Genomic DNA, 16320 nt, shown 5'->3' with positions numbered 1-16320 from the left:
CTGTAAGAGCAGTGGTAATTCGGGGAAGGGGACAGTGGGAGCCAATAATTAACTGTATTACTTCTCATTATATCACATTACTTTTGTACTTAAAAAAATCCCTGTGTTTAAAACTCAAAGATTCAGAATTAATGCTGGCTAAGACTTAAAAATAAAAAGAAAGAATAGCCTCTAAGTAAGAAATCCTCATCCTATTTATTTCATCAACTAGCAATTCACTACAGATACTATCTCTAGGATCTCTCCCATCTCTAAAATTAAAATTATATATACATATAATCTTTAAAAATATCATTAAGAATTTATTCTATAAGGAGAGGTCTTGAGAGAAAGAGAAAAGAGAAGTACCTTCAGTTAATACTCATATAATCTTATTTTACACACTCTTTAAAATAAAAGATCTACATTTAATATACCAGCCACCATACATCTGTAATAAAGAAATTACAGACAGACTTGAGATTTCTTCAAATATTCTGTTATAAATCCAAAGCCACTTGGTAATTCATCTACTATATCCCTTCCCATTAAAGAAGACTTTAAAGAAATCTCCTTTCTACTGGGATCAAATGATATTTTGGCCTCAGTGATGACCCTTGTTTTGGTTTAAAAAAAACAAACTCATTGCCACTGAGTTGATTCCAACTCACGGTGACCCTATAGGGCAGAGTAGGACTGTCCCATACGGTGTGCAAGACTGTAATCTTTACAGATGAAGACTGCCACGTCCTTCTCCATGAAGCAGTTGGGGGCGGGGGTCGTTTGTTGTGGTTATGACAGACACAGTAGACTTGAACCTTGACTGCTCTACTACTAGACACGTGTTACCTTCCTCCAGAAGCTGGGCGAGTGTGGATGGCCTGAACCCTGCAGGAACGGCTCCCGTTGTGGCTAGCGCATCGATAGTGTTTATCTGCTGAAAATGGTAAAAAACAAAATTGATTTGCCTGTTTTCGTTCGCATTTCCTCACCTCTATGATACTTCTCCTGACCACTATGGCGGCTATAGCCCCAAAAGGAAAACATAAATATGCAGACCCTAGTGGAAGAATACAGTAATTTAACCCCAAAATTCCTGAGAGGATGCCGTCACTGAGTCCTGGTCTCTCTCTAGGGCCTAATCCCCACGCAGTGTTCAATGTGCAGAGCTCTGCTCCAGACCAGCTGTTTCCTGTACACCCCTCATCGAGATGTACCTACTCCTATCCCGTTCCACAAAACACTGCATGTGAGACAGATGAGTTAATGCTGTAAGCTCACACACACTGAGGACCTAGTGGCTTTTTGTGTATGTGTACATGCACACACATACATGCATACACACACACAGAGTAAGGGGTCAGGAAGAACACTTCGCAAACTGCAAATGGTGACAACTTACAGGGTGGGACTGGAGGCAAAGACAGCAGAGCAGGGATTTTCATTTTGTTACGAAATTTTTTTTAATGATAGGATTACAGGTAATTTTTGAGCTTTTCATCATTTTTCAAATATTAACTGACATTTAACATTGATCTTCATCCAAATGACAGGAAATTCAGGCAGGACCAATGTGAGATATTCCCAAGCCCTCAAATCACGGATGAGGTTACCTGCTCCTCTGACCCTGTAAGAAACGCTCCTTGGAGTACAGGCTTCCTAAACCTGACGTATGTCTTACGCTCTGCACTTTTGATGCTCTGTATCTTGTTTAGGAAACCGTGGTGGTGCAGCAATTAAGTGCTACGGCTGCTAACCAAAAGATCGGCAGTTCGAATCTACTAGGCACTCCTTGGAAACTCTGTGGGGCAGTTCTACTCTACCTATAGGGTCGCGATGAGTTAAAATCGACTTGACGGCAACAGGTGTGTGTGTGTGTATCTTGTTTAAGATCTAACACATCTCCTAAACTCTCCACCCTGTTTTGAATCTGATCTTAGTCAGGACTATAAGGTAATAAGATGTCATTGACAAGACAGGAGATGCCAACCTCTGAAATAGCTTTCCGAACAGCGCTCCAGTGAGAATCCGTTCTGGGGAGACAGAACACCAAGGTGAGTGCAGGGGTGGGTGATGCGGGTTCCCTTAACTAGCGGAACTTCATTAATAAGGGACAAAACACCTAATCGTCCGTCAGTTCTGAAAACATGGCAGCCTCTAGATGAAACCGAGACACACAATATCATGCAGTAAAAACATGACAAAATTAAAGTTGTGATGATCTTGAAGCAAAACAATAATATGAAAAGTACTGTTCTCAAGACACAAGTTGTCTCCATTTTAAGGAAGTCTTGAATTACATATAAAACAGCAAAAATAAATAATTAAAAAGTTTACTGAGCCTATTTTGATATCCTCTCACACTTCTTTTACCTCTGTTTAACTTCTGTTCCATCTGCTGTTTCGTCCACCACCTCTACATCTTCTTCACTGCCTTCTTCACTTGATTCTTGGCCTTTTTCTTTATTACTGGGCTGAAAAATCATTGAAATATGAAGTGCTTTATACTAAACGCAAAAAACAACTAAAAAAAAAATACCAGCACTTTCAGAAACAGACCTAAGTGTAGTCAGGAATTTAGTATATGAGTGAAAAAAAAAAAAATCACCAGGGAAAGATTCTCAACACATGATATGATAACCTCGTTATTGGGAAAATTACAAGGACTTAGGTAGAGGTCAAGTTTAATCAAAATAAATTCAAGATGAAATTTATTCAATGCAAAAAAAGGTTAAATAGAAATAAAAGAATTATAAAAGTATTAGAAGAAAATAATCTTGAGATGGAGAAGTCCTTCTCAATTATTACATCAAAGCCAAAAATCATAAACAGAAATAACACTGACAGATAAAGCTACATAAAAAATGTGAATGTCTGAAAGACAGCAAAGAAAGTTTATCCGTCACAAATTTCAAAGGATTAATATATTACTATTAAGATATTCCAAAAACTAATATATCAGTAAGAAAACTTTTTTTTTTTTAATCCCTTAGAAAAATGGTCAAAAGAACAGAAAAGGAAATCCACAAATGAAAAAATATAAACGGTCAGGGGGCAGATGAAATGATGTACAGTCTCCTCAGCAGTACAGTAAATGCAAATAAAAACAGTAATGAGACTTTTTGCCAGTCACATTGGCAAAAATTAAAAAGACTGATGACAGCCATCACCGGCAAATGTGTGGAGAAGCAAGCACTCTTGATGCCACGGGTGGAAGTATAAATCGCCACAAATTTTCCACAAGGCAATATAAATGTATAAATTCTTTATAATAGTCAGCTGATCAAAGAATACAGCATGCTTTATTAAAAATATAAAAAAGTTATGAAGGAAAAGAATAAATACCAACCTCCAAGTAGGTTCTGGGGACAAGACCTTTATTTCCTTTGGTGTTCTGAGCAATCCACCAGCCATCGGGCTTCTTTTCAATTATCAGGAGAATCTCCCCCTTCTTAAAGCAAAAAAATGGTAAAAATTAAAAAAAAAAACTCAACAATCACGAGTATATTTCATTGCCAATACTTCAAAATATAAGCTGAAGAAAAGGTAATATCTTTTCTTAATCCATTATTTATCCCAATTTTTATCAAAAGCTTCCTCACACACTACCTCTACACCAAATATGGCCATAAATGGATTATTTATTTCGGTTATTTAGCTATTTTAACACACACTCGAACCATAAATTCAAATAGGAACCATCTTTCACAATTACTTTTAGGTGCTCAAAACGTATTCCAAAAATTCCGTCATTCTGCAAAATACTTCCAGAATCTATCTATGGAAAAAATGTTTTCAGAAGCAGTATATAAGTTCCCAAAGTTAAGCCCCATTTTGAAGCAAAAAATATTTAAAGCAAAAAATTTACCTAGCACAATTTACCCACCTAATTCATCAGATATGTTTTGAATAACACTTGTCCATTTAGAAAAATATGATCCATCTTTATGAAACGGAACACATAAAGAACAATATCCTAGGCATCAGTGAGCTGAAATGGACTGGTATCTGCCACTTTGAATCGGACAATCACATGGTCTATTACGCTGGGAATGACAACCTGAAGAGGGATGGTGCTGCATGCGTCGTCAAAAAGAGCATTTCAAGATCTGTCCTGAAATTCAACGCTGTCAGTGACAGGATGATATCCATCCACTTACCAGGGCGACTAGTTAATACAACTATTATTCAAATTCATGCACTGACCACTAAGGCCAAAGATGAAGAAATTGAAGATTTTTACCAACTTCTGCAGTCTGAAATTGATCAAATATGCAATCTGGATACACTGGTAATTACTGGTGATTGGAATGAGAGAGTGGGAAACAAAGAACAAGGATCGGTAGTTGGAAAATATGGCCTTGGTGATAGAAATGATGCTGGAGATCAAATGATTGAATTTTGCTAGACCGATGACTTCTTCATTGCAAATACCTTCTTTCACCAACATAAACAGAAATATTATATACATGGACCTCACCAGATGGAATACACAGGAACCAAATTGACTACCTCTGTGGAAAGAGATGATGGAAAAGCTCAATATCGCAGGCAGGGCCAAGATGGTGGAGTAGTCGGATGCTTCCGGTGATCCCTCTTACAAGAAAGACACGAAAAAACAAGTGAAATGATTATATGTATGACAAGCTAGGAGCCCTAAACATCACAGGCAAAGTCAGGAAACTAGACTGAGTGGAAAGGGAAGGGAGAGGTGGTTCAGAACCCACAAGGAACTGCCAGACCTAACTCGGCGGAACTAGTGCCCCTCAGGCACAATCCCCTGGAGTGACTGCAGTGGGGCTGGCGGCAGCATCCGGGACGCGGTTGCCTCAGGGAGAGACAGCGAGCAACCCAGTCTACTTACACCTTCAGAACTAGAGGAGAACAGCACTCTCGGCAAAAGCTAAGTACTTGCATTTATTTTACTGTGCTCCTAGTCCCCAAGCTGGCTTCAGTGGCTGCCTATTTCCCTGGGCCTGAGATAGGTCCTGCTGCACACCCTGCGCCATTTTCCTGGCCTTGGAGAAGGAATAAATTAACAATTGGGGGAAAAGATAGTCTGCTAGCTCCACTAAACTGGGGAGCTCAGGACAGAAGCAGCTCCTGTGCAGGCACAAACAGTCCATGGATTCTGAGTGTCTTTCACCCCTGCGTTGACCTGTGTGGGCCCATCTCAGGATATCAGACCCTTGCTGGCAGACTGCAATGGTGTATGTGTCTGAGATCTGACTTTAACTGTTTCAGCTGTGTGGTGGAGAGGTGGGTTTTTGATGTTTGACGCCACTCTGCCTATTAAACAGGGTCCTCACCTACCCATTATCAGGGGCCTGAGGACTGGTGGCTCTATCAATGTCACCTAGCCACACACGAAAGGGGTCCAAGGTTAGGTGGGACCTCCCAGTCTTTACAAACAAAAGCATCGGGTGCCCATGCTGCAGAACCCACCCACTTGTGTGCTCTAGGGAAGAGGGACGCACTTTCCTCACATACACTCGGGGGATGGTTGTCAGACCCCTGCCTTGTTCAGAGCATGACCCCCTACTGCAACCTGATACCTGTGCCTATAGCAATCACCCCTGATCCTCTAGGATCATAGGACACAGCCTGTACCACACACTTGATAACCAACTACCTGGACACCTGAGCTGAATTATACAAGAAAAGTGAATGGACTCCTAGGCTCATATACCTGGTAACAGTTCTAGCCATCTTGTGACAAGACATTAGAGCTTTAAATGCTAAAATAATCAAGCCAGATCACTCAAGCAGCCTATTTGGGCATATCAAAACAAAACAAAGCAAAAACCTAGGATACAGTAAGCAAACATAAAATAAATAATACAATAACTTATAGATGTCTTAGAGACAACAGTCATTATCAAATCACATAAAGGAGCAGACCACAATCGCTTCAACAAGCTCTCAAAACAAAGAAACAAGGGATCTTCTGGATGAAGGGGCCTTCCCGGATTTACCAGATGCAGAATACAAAAGGTTAATATACAAAACTCTTCAAGACATCAGGAATAAGATCAGGAAGGAGACCAGGCAAATTGAGAAAAAGCCAAGAACACACAAATAAAGCAGATGAAGAAATTAAAAAGGTTATTCAAAAACATAATGAAAAATTTAATAGGCTGCAAGAATTCATAGACAGGAATCAGAAATTCAGAAGATTCACAATAAAATTACATAATTAGACAATTCAATAGAAAGTCAGAGGAGTAGAATTGATGAACTGGAAGGCAGAATTAGTGAGATTGAAGATAAAACACTTGGCACCAATATATAGGAAGAAAAATCAGATTAAAAAATATTAAAAAATGAAGAAACCCTAAGAATCCTGAGGGACTCTATCAAGAGAAATAACCTACGAGTGATCGGAGTACCAAAACTGGGAAGGGTAACAGAAAATACAGAGAGAATTGCTGAAGATTTGTTGGTAGAAAACTTCCCTGATATCATGAAAGATGAGAAGATATCTATCCAAGATGCTCATCGAACCTCACATCAAATAGATCTCAAAAAAAAGTCACCAAGACACACTATAATCAAACTTGCCAAAACCAAAGATAAAGAGAGAATTTTAAGAGCAGCTAGGGATAAATGAAAAGCCACCTACAAAGAACAGTCAGTAAGAATAAGCTTGGACTACTTGGCAGAAATCATGCAGGCAAGAAGGCAATGGGGTGATTTATATAAAGCATTGAAGAAAAAAAAATGCCAGCCAAGAATCATATATGCAGCAAAACTCTCTCTCAAATATGAAGGCGAAATTAGGACATTTCCAGAAAAACAGAAGTTTAGGGAATTTGTAAAAATCAAATAAAAACTACAAGAAATTCTAAAGGAGTTCTCTGGTTAGAAAATCAATAATATCAGATATCGACCCACGACTAGAACACAGGACAGAGTAACCAGATATCAACACGGACAGGGAAATCAAGAAAATAAATAAAGATAAAAAATATGCTCAAAACAGGGAAACAGCGATATCATTATGTAAGAGATGACAACATTAAAACAATAAAGGGGGATGACAAAATATAGTCATAGATCTTTCACATGGAGAGGGAGTCAAGGCGATATAAAGAAACAGAAGTTAGGTTTAAACTCAGAAAAATAGGAGTAAATATTAAGGTAGCCACAAAGGAAACAAACAATCCTACATATCAAAATAAAATACAAGAAAAACATAAAGACTCAGCAAAAACAAAATCAACAACAACAAATAAGAGGAAAAGATAATATATAAACTACTCAGCACAAAAAAGTAAGTGGAAAAAAGACACCAAAATGACAGCACTAAACTCATACCTATCCATAATTATGCTGAATGTAAATGGACTAAATTTACCAATCAAGAGACAGAGAGTGGCAGAATGGACTAAAAAAACACGATCCATCTATATGCTGCCTACAAGAGACACACCTTAGACTTACAGGCACAAACCAGGTAAAACTCAAAGGATGGAAAAAAAATATATCAAGCAAACAACAATCAAAAAAGAGCAGGAGTGGAAATATTAATTTCTGGCAAAACAGACTTTAAAGTTAAATCCACCACAAAGGACAGAAGAACACTATATAACGATTAAAGGGACAATATACCAGGAGGATATAACCATATTAAATATTTATGCACCCAATGACAGGGCTGTAAGATACATAAAACAAACTCTAACAGCATTGAAAAGTGAGATAAACAGCTCCACAAGAATAGTAGGAGACTTCAACACACCACTTTTGGCGAAGGACAGAACATCCAGAAAGAAGCTCGACAAAGATACGGAAGAGCTAAATGCCACAATCAACCAACTCGACCTCACAGACATATACAGAACACTCTACCCAACAGCAACCAACTATACTTTCTTTTCTAGTACACATGGAACATTCTCTACAATAGACCACATATTAGGTCATAAAGTAAGCCTTAGCAGAATCCAAAACACTGAAATATAACAAAGCATCTTCTCTGACCATAAGGCCATAAAAGTGGAAATCAATAACAGAAAAAGTAAGGAAAATAAATCAAACACTTGGAAACTGAACAAAATGACTGGGTTATAGAAGAAATTAAGGATGGAATAAAGAATCTTATAGAATCCAATGAGAATGAAAACACTTCCTATCAGAACTTTTGGGACACAGTGAAAGCAGTGCTGAGAGGTCAATTTATAGCAATAAATGCACACATCCAAAAAGAAGAAATGGCCAAAATCAAAAGCTATCCCTACAACTTGAAGAAATAGAGAGCAACAAAAGAAACTGTCATGCACCAGAAGAAAGCAAGTGATAAAAACTAGGGCAGAATTAAATGAAACAGTGAACAGAAAAACAACTGAAAGAGTTAACAAGACCAAAAGCTGGTTCTTTGAAAACATTAATAAAATTGATAAACCATTGGCCAAACTGACAAAAGAAAAACAGGAGAGGAAGCAAATAACCTGATTAAGAATGAGATGGGCAATATCACAACAGACCCAACTGAAATTGAAAGAATCATATCAGATTACTATAAAAAATTGTACTCTGATGGAAGATGGCGGACTAGGCAGACGCTACCTCGGAGCCCTCTTACAACAAAGACACGGAAAAACAAGTGAATCGATCACATACATAACAATCTACGAACCCTGAACAACAAACACAGATTTAGAGACGGAGAACGAACTAATACGGGGAAGCAGCGATTGTTTTCAGAGCCTGGAGCCAGAGTACCAGTCAGGTACGGCACAAGCACAGAGAGCTGCTCCACCCCCCTGAACTAACCCCAGGAGGGGGACCAGCCGGTTCCGCAGGCGGCGTGGGACGCAGCCGGTAGAAGAAGTCCCCGGGAGGCAGTGACTGGTCTTGGAACGGGGAGAGCAGCGTCCCAGCCAGGGAACCATCCCGCCAGGATTTGGACTGGACGCAGGTACGGCATAAACACGGAGAGCTGCTCCACCCCCCTAAACTAACCCCGGGAGGGGGCCCAGTTGGGTCGCGCGGGCGGCGTGGGACGCAGCCAGTAGGAGAAGTCCCCGGGAGGCAGCGACTGGTATTGGAGCGGGGAGAACAGCGTCCCAGCCGGGACACTCGGTCACGGCACAAGCACGGGGAGCTGCTCCACCCACCTGAACTAACCCCGGAAAGCGGCCCAACTGGTTCTCGGAGGCGGCACGGCAACGCGGCTGGAGGGACGAGAAGTACCCGGGAGGCAGCGACTGATTTTGGAGTCAAGAGTGCACCGTCCCAGTAGGGGAGCCTTGACGCTAGGCGTGGGGCTGGAAGCGGAGGATCTGACCTTGACTCCAGTGGGCCAGACCCCCCGGGGGCAATCTCCACACAGCCAGCACACATAGGCGACGCGCCCCGCGGGAATCTCAGACATAATAGTCATTTCAAGCAAGACAAGCAACTCTGGCTATATTCTGAGGTGCTACTCTCCTATCTCTCTGTTCCCTCCCCCACCCTCCCCAGGCGGCTTCATTAACATCTGAATAGCCTGAGCCAGAGGGAGAACTCTGATAGGGATCTGACTGCATTTTTTTTTTAGCGGATTTTCTGGAAAAACTAGTTTCCCACTGATGGCTCTGAGACAACAATCCATATCAAACCACTTAAAGAAGCAGACCATGACAGCTTCTACAACCCCCCAAACAAAAGCATCAAAATCTTTCCCAAATGAAGATACAATCTTGGAATTATCAGATACAGAATATAAAAAACTAATTTACAGAATGCTTAAAGATATCACAAATGAAATAAGGCAAACTGCAGAAAAAGCCAAGGAAAACACTGATAAAACTGTTGAAGAACTCAAAAAGATTATTCAAGAACATAGTGGAAAAATTAATAAGTTCCAAGAATCCATACAGAGACAGCATGTAGAAATCCAAAAGATTAACAATAAAATTACAGAATTAGACAACGCAATAGGAAGTCAGAGGAGCAGACTCGAGCAATTAGAATGCAGACTGGGACATCTGGAGGACCAGGGAATCAACACCAACATAGCTGAAAAAAAATCAGATAAAAGAATTAAAAAAAAATGAAGAAACCCTAAGAATCATGTGGGACTCTATCAAGAAGGATAACCTGCGGGTGATTGGAGTCCCAGAACAGGGAGGGAGGACAGAAAACACAGAGAAAATAGTTGAAGAACTCCTGACAGAAAACTTCCCTGACATCATGAAAGACGAAAGGATATCTATCCAAGATGCTCATCGAACCCCATTTAAGATTGATCCAAAAAGAAAAACACCAAGACATATTATCATCAAACTCACCAAAACCAAAGATAAACAGAAAATTTTAAAAGCAGCCAGGAAGAAAAGAAAGGTTTCCTTCAAGGGAGAATCAATAAGAATAAGTTCAGACTACTCAGCAGAAACCATGCAGGCAAGAAGGGAATGGGATGACATATACAGAACACTGAAGGAGAAAAACTGCCAGCCAAGGATCATATATCCAGCAAAACTCTCTCTGAAATATGAAGGCGAAATTAAGATATTTACAGATAAACACAAGTTTAGAGAATTTGCAAAAACCAAACCAAAGCTACAAGAAATACTAAAGGATATTGTTTGGTCAGAGAACCAATAATATCAGATATCAGCACAACACAAGGTCACAAAACAGAACGTCCTGATATCAACTCAAATAGGGAAATCACAAAAACAAACAAATTAAGATTAATTAAAAAAAAAATACACATAACAGGGAATCATGGAAGTCAATAGGTAAAAGATCAAAATAATCAAAAAGAGGGACTAAATACAGGAGGCATTGAACTGCCACATGGAGAGTGATACAAGGTGATATAGAACAATACAAGTTAGGTTTTTACTTAGAAAAATAGGGGTAAATAATAAGGTAACCACAAAAAGGTATAACAACTCTATAACTCAAGATAAAAGCCAAGAAAAACGTTAACGACTCAACTAACATAAAGTCAAACACTATGAAAATGAGGATCTCACAATTTACTAAGAAAAACACCTCAGCACAAAAAAGTATGTGGAAAAATGAAATTGTCAACAACACACATAAAAAGGCATCAAAATGACAGCACTAAAAACTTATTTATCTATAATTACCCTGAATGTAAATGGACTAAATGCACCAATAAAGAGACAGAGAGTCACAGACTGGATAAAGAAACACGATCCATCTATATGCTGCCTACAAGAGACACACCTTAGACTTAGAGACACAAACAAACTAAAACTCAAAGGATGGAAAAAATATATCAAGCAAACAATAAGCAAAAAAGAAGAGGAGTAGCAATATTAATTTCTGACAAAATAGACTTTAGACTTAAATCCACCACAAAGGATAAAGAAGGACACTATATAATGATAAAAGGGACAATTGATCAGGAAGATATAACCATATTAAATATTTATGCACCCAATGACAGGGCTGCAAGATACATAAATCAAATTTTAACAGAATTGAAAAGTGAGATAGATACCTCCACAATTATAGTAGGAGACTTCAACACACCACTTTCGGAGAAGGACAGGACATCCAGTAAGAAGCTCAATAGAGACACGGAAGATCTAATTACAACAATCAACCAACTTGACCTCATTGACTTATACAGAACTCTCCACCCAACTGCTGCAAAATATACTTTTTTTTCTAGCGCACATGGAACATTCTCTAGAATAGACCACATATTAGGTCATAAAACAAACCTTTGCAGAGTCCAAAACATCGAAATATTACAAAGCATCTTCTCAGACCACAAGGCAATAAAACTAGAGATCAATAACAGAAAAACTAGGGAAAAGAAATCAAATACTTGGAAAATGAACAATACCCTCCTGAAAAAAGACTGGGTTATGGAAGACATTAAGGAGGGAATAAGGAAATTCGTAGAAAGCAATGAGAATGAAAATACTTCCTATCAAAACCTCTGGGACACAGCAAAAGCAGTGCTCAGAGGCCAATTTATATCAATAAATGCACACATACAAAAAGAAGAAAGAGCCAAAATCAGAGAACTGTCCCTACAACTTGAACAAATAGAAACTGAGCAACAAAAGAATCCATCAGGCACCAGAAGAAAACAAATAATAAAAATTAGAGCTGAACTAAATGAATTAGAGAACAGAAAAACAATTGAAAGAATTAACAAAGCCAAAAGCTGGTTCTTTAGAAAACTTAACAAAATTGATAAACCATTGGCTAGACTGACTAAAGAAATACAGGAAAGGAAACAAATAACCCGAATAAGAAACGAGAAGGACCACATCACAACAGAACCAAATGAAATTAAAAGAATCATTTCAGATTATTATGAAAAATTGTACTCTAACAAATTTGCAAACCTAGAAGAAATGGATGAATTCCTGGAAAAACACTACCTACCTAAACTAACACATTCAGAAGTAGAACAACTAAATAGACCCATAACAAAAAAAGAGATTGAAACGGTAATCAAAAAACTCCCAACAAAAAAAAGCCCTGGCCCGGACGGCTTCACTGCAGAGTTCTACCAAACTTTCAGAGAAGACTTAACACCACTACTTCTGAAGGTATTCCAAAGCATAGAAAATGACGGAATACTACCCAACTCATTCTATGAAGCCACCATCTCCCTGATACCAAAACCAGGTAAAGACATTACAAAAAAAGAAAATTATAGACCTATATCCCTCATGAACATAGATGCAAAAATCCTCAACAAAATTCTAGCCAATAGAATCCAACAACACATCAAAAAAATAATTCACCCTGATCAAGTGGGATTTATACCAGGTATGCAAGGCTGGTTTAATATCAGAAAAACCATTAATGCAATCCATCACATAAATAAAACAAAAGACAAAAACCACATGATCTTATCAATTGATACAGAAAAGGCATTTGACAAAGTCCAACACCCATTTATGATAAAAACTCTTGCCAAAATAGGAATTGAAGGAAAATTCCTCAACATAATAAAGGGCATCTATGCAAAGCCAACAGCCAATATCACTCTAAATGGAGAGAACCTGAAAGCATTTCCCTTGAGAACGGGAACCAGACAAGGATGCCCTTTATCGCCGCTCTTATTCAACATCGTGCTGGAAGTCCTAGCCAGGGCAATTAGGCTAGACAAAGAAATAAAAGGTATCCGGATTGGCAAGGAAGAAGTAAAGTTATCACTATTTGCAGATGACATGATTATATACACAGAAAACCCTAAGGAATCCTCCAGAAAACTACTGAAACTAATAGAAGAGTTTGGCAGAGTCTCAGGTTATAAAATAAACATACAAAAATCACTTGGATTCCTCTACATCAACAAAAAGAACACCGAAGAGGAAATCACCAAATCAATACCATTCACAGTAGCCCCCAAGAAGGTAAGATACTTAGGAATAAATCTTGCCAAGGATGTAAAAGACCTATACAAAGAAAACTACAAAGCTCTACTACAAGAAATTCAAAAGGACATACTTAAGTGGAAAAACATACCTTGCTCATGGATAGGAAGACGTAACATAGTAAAAATGTCTATTCTACCAAAAGCCATCTATACATTTAACGCACTTCCGATCCAAATTCCAATGTCATATTTTAAGGGGATAGAGAAACAAATCACCAATTTCATATGGAAGGGAAAGAAGCCCCGGATAAGCAAAGCACTACTGAAAAAGAAGAAGAAAGTGGGAGGCCTCACTTTACCTGATTTCAGAACCTATTATACAGCCACAGTAGTCAAAACAGCCTGGTACTGGTACAAAAACAGGCACATAGACCAATGGAACAGAATTGAGAACCCAGACATAGATCCATTCACGTATGAGCAGCTGATATTTGACAAAGGACCAGTGTCAATTAATTGGGGAAAAGAAAGCCTTTTTAACAAATGGTGCTGGCATAACTGGATATTCATTTGCAAAAAAATGAAACAGGACCCATACCTCACACCATCCACAAAAACTAACTCCAAGTGGATCAAAGACCTAAACATAAAGACTAAAACGATAAAGATCATGGAAGAAAAAATAGGGACAACCTTAGGAGCCCTAATACAAGGCATAAACAGAATACAAAACATTACCAAAAATGATGAAGAGAAACCAGATAACTGGGAGCTCCTAAAAATCAAACACCTATGCTCATCTAAAGACTTCACCAAAAGAGTAAAAAGACCACCTACAGACTGGGAAAGAATTTACAGCTATGACATCTCCGACCAGCGCCTGATCTCTAAAATCTACACGATTCTGTCAAACTCAACCACAAAAAGACAAACAACCCAATCAAAAAGTGGGCAAAGGATATGAACACACATTTCACTAAAGAAGATATTCAGGCAGCCAACAGATACATGAGAAAATGCTCACGATCATTAGCCATTAGAGAAATGCAAATTAAAACTACGATGAGATTCCATCTCACACCAGCAAGGCTGGCATTAATCCAAAAAACACAAAATAATAAATGTTGGAGAGGCTGCGGAGAGATTGGAACTCTTATACACTGCTGGTGGGAATGTAAAATGGTACAACCACTTTGGAAATCTATCTGGCGTTATCTTAAACAGTTAGAAATAGAACTACCATACAACCCAGAAATCCCACTCCTGGGAATATACCCTAGAGATACAAGAGCCTTCATACAAACAGATATATGCACACCCATGTTTATTGCAGCTCTGTTTACAATAGCAAAAAGTTGGAAGCAACCAAGGTGTCCATCAACGGATGAATGGGTAAATAAATTGTGGTATATTCACACAATGGAATACTACGCATCGATAAAGAACGGTGACGAATCTGTGAAACATTTCATAATATGGAGGAACCTGGAAGGCATTATGCTGAGCGAAATCAGTCAGAGGCAAAAGGACAAATATTGTATAAGACCACTATTATAAGATCTTGAGTAACAGTAAACCTGAGAAGAACACATACTTTTGTGGTTACGAGGGGGGGAGGGAGGGAGGGTGGGAGTGGGTTTTTTATCGATTAATCAGTAGATAAGAAATGCTTTAGGTGAAGGGAAAGACAACACTCAATACATGGAAGGTCAGCTCAATTGGACTGGACCAAAAGCAAAGAAGTTTCTGGGATAAAATGAATGCTTCAAAGGTCAGCGGAGCAAGGGCGGGGGTCTGGGGAACATGGTTTGAGGGGACTTCTAAGTCAATTGGCAAAATAATTCTATTATGAAATCATTCTGCATCCCACTTTGAAATGTGGCGTCTGGGGTCTTAAATGCTAACAAGCGGCCATCTAAGATGCATCAATTGGTCTCAACCCACCTGGAGCAAAGGAAAATGAAGAACACCAAGGCCACACGACAACTAAGAGCCCAAGAGACAGAAAGGGCCACATGAACCAGAGACCTACATCATCCTGAGACCAGAAGAACTAGTTGGTGCCTGGCCACAATCGATGACTGCCCTGACAGGGAGCACAGCAGAGGACCCCTGAGGGAGCAGGAGATCAGTGGGATACAGACCCCATATTCTCATAAAAAGACCAAACTTAATGGTCTGACTGAGACTAGAGGAATCCCGGCAGCCATGGTCCCCAGACCTTCTGTTGGCACAGGACAGGAACCATCCCCGAAGACAACTCATCAGACATGAAAGGGACTGGTCAGCGGGTGGGACAGAGACGCTGATGAAGAGCGAGCTAATTATATCAGGTGGACACTTGAGATTGTGTTGGCAACTCTTGTCTGGAGGGGGGATGGGAGGATAGAGAGAGAGAGAAGCCGGCAAAATTGTCACGAAAGGAGAGACTGAAAGGGCTGACTCAAGAAGGGGAGAGCAAGTGGGAGTAGGGAGTGAGATGTATGTAAACTTATATGTGACAGACTGATTGGATTTGTAAACGTTCACTTGAAGCTTAATAAAAGTTAATAAAAAAAAAATTGTACTCTAACAAATTTGAAAACCTAGAAGAAATGGACAAATTTCTAGAAACACACTACCTACCTAAACTAACACAAACAGAGGTAGAACGACTAAATAAACCCGTAACAAAAGAAGAGATCAAAAAGGTAATTTAAAAACTGCCAACAAGAAAAAAAAAAAGCCCTGGCCCTGACTGCTTCACTGGAGAGTTCTACCAAACTTTCAGAGAAGAGTTAACAACAACACTACTAAAGGTATTTCAAAGCATAGAAAAGGATGGAATACTCCCAAACTCATTCTATGAAGCCAGCATATCCCTGATACCAAAATCAGGTGAAGACACCACAAAAAAAGAAAATTACACACCTATATCCCTCATGAACTTAGATGCAAAAACCTTCAACAAAATTCTAGCCAACAGAATTCAACAACATATCAAAAAATTTTTTTCACCATGTCCAAGTGGGATTCATACCAGGTATGCAGGGATG

General features: G+C 39.2%; 1 protein-coding gene across 7 annotated transcripts in view; it reads right to left on the bottom strand.

Annotated features, from left to right (window-relative positions):
• The window catches only part of NPHP1 (nephrocystin 1), a 98684-nt gene that overhangs the window by 49008 nt on the left and 33356 nt on the right, over nt 1-16320 (bottom strand). For 6 of the 7 annotated variants that reach the window (XR_010317879.1, XM_023541104.1, XM_023541107.1 and 3 more), the window contains 4 exons: nt 3329-3430; nt 2353-2453; nt 1970-2012; nt 829-916 (listed from right to left, as the gene is read on the bottom strand). Coding sequence is in view for 6 of the 7 variants with exons in the window: in XM_023541104.1 (XP_023396872.1) it covers nt 829-916; nt 1970-2012; nt 2353-2453; nt 3329-3430 (334 nt within the window). In the remaining variant the exon portion in view is untranslated. The remainder of the gene's footprint in view (nt 1-828; nt 917-1969; nt 2013-2352; nt 2454-3328; nt 3431-16320) is intronic. The other variant, XM_023541105.1, reaches the window with a different exon arrangement.

The sequence above is a fragment of the Loxodonta africana genome, chromosome 15, assembly GCF_030014295.1.
Source record: "Loxodonta africana isolate mLoxAfr1 chromosome 15, mLoxAfr1.hap2, whole genome shotgun sequence".
Lineage (NCBI taxonomy): Eukaryota > Metazoa > Chordata > Mammalia > Proboscidea > Elephantidae > Loxodonta > Loxodonta africana.
The sequence above is the reverse complement of the archived record's forward strand: the minus strand, read 5'-3'. Positions and strand labels throughout refer to the sequence as shown.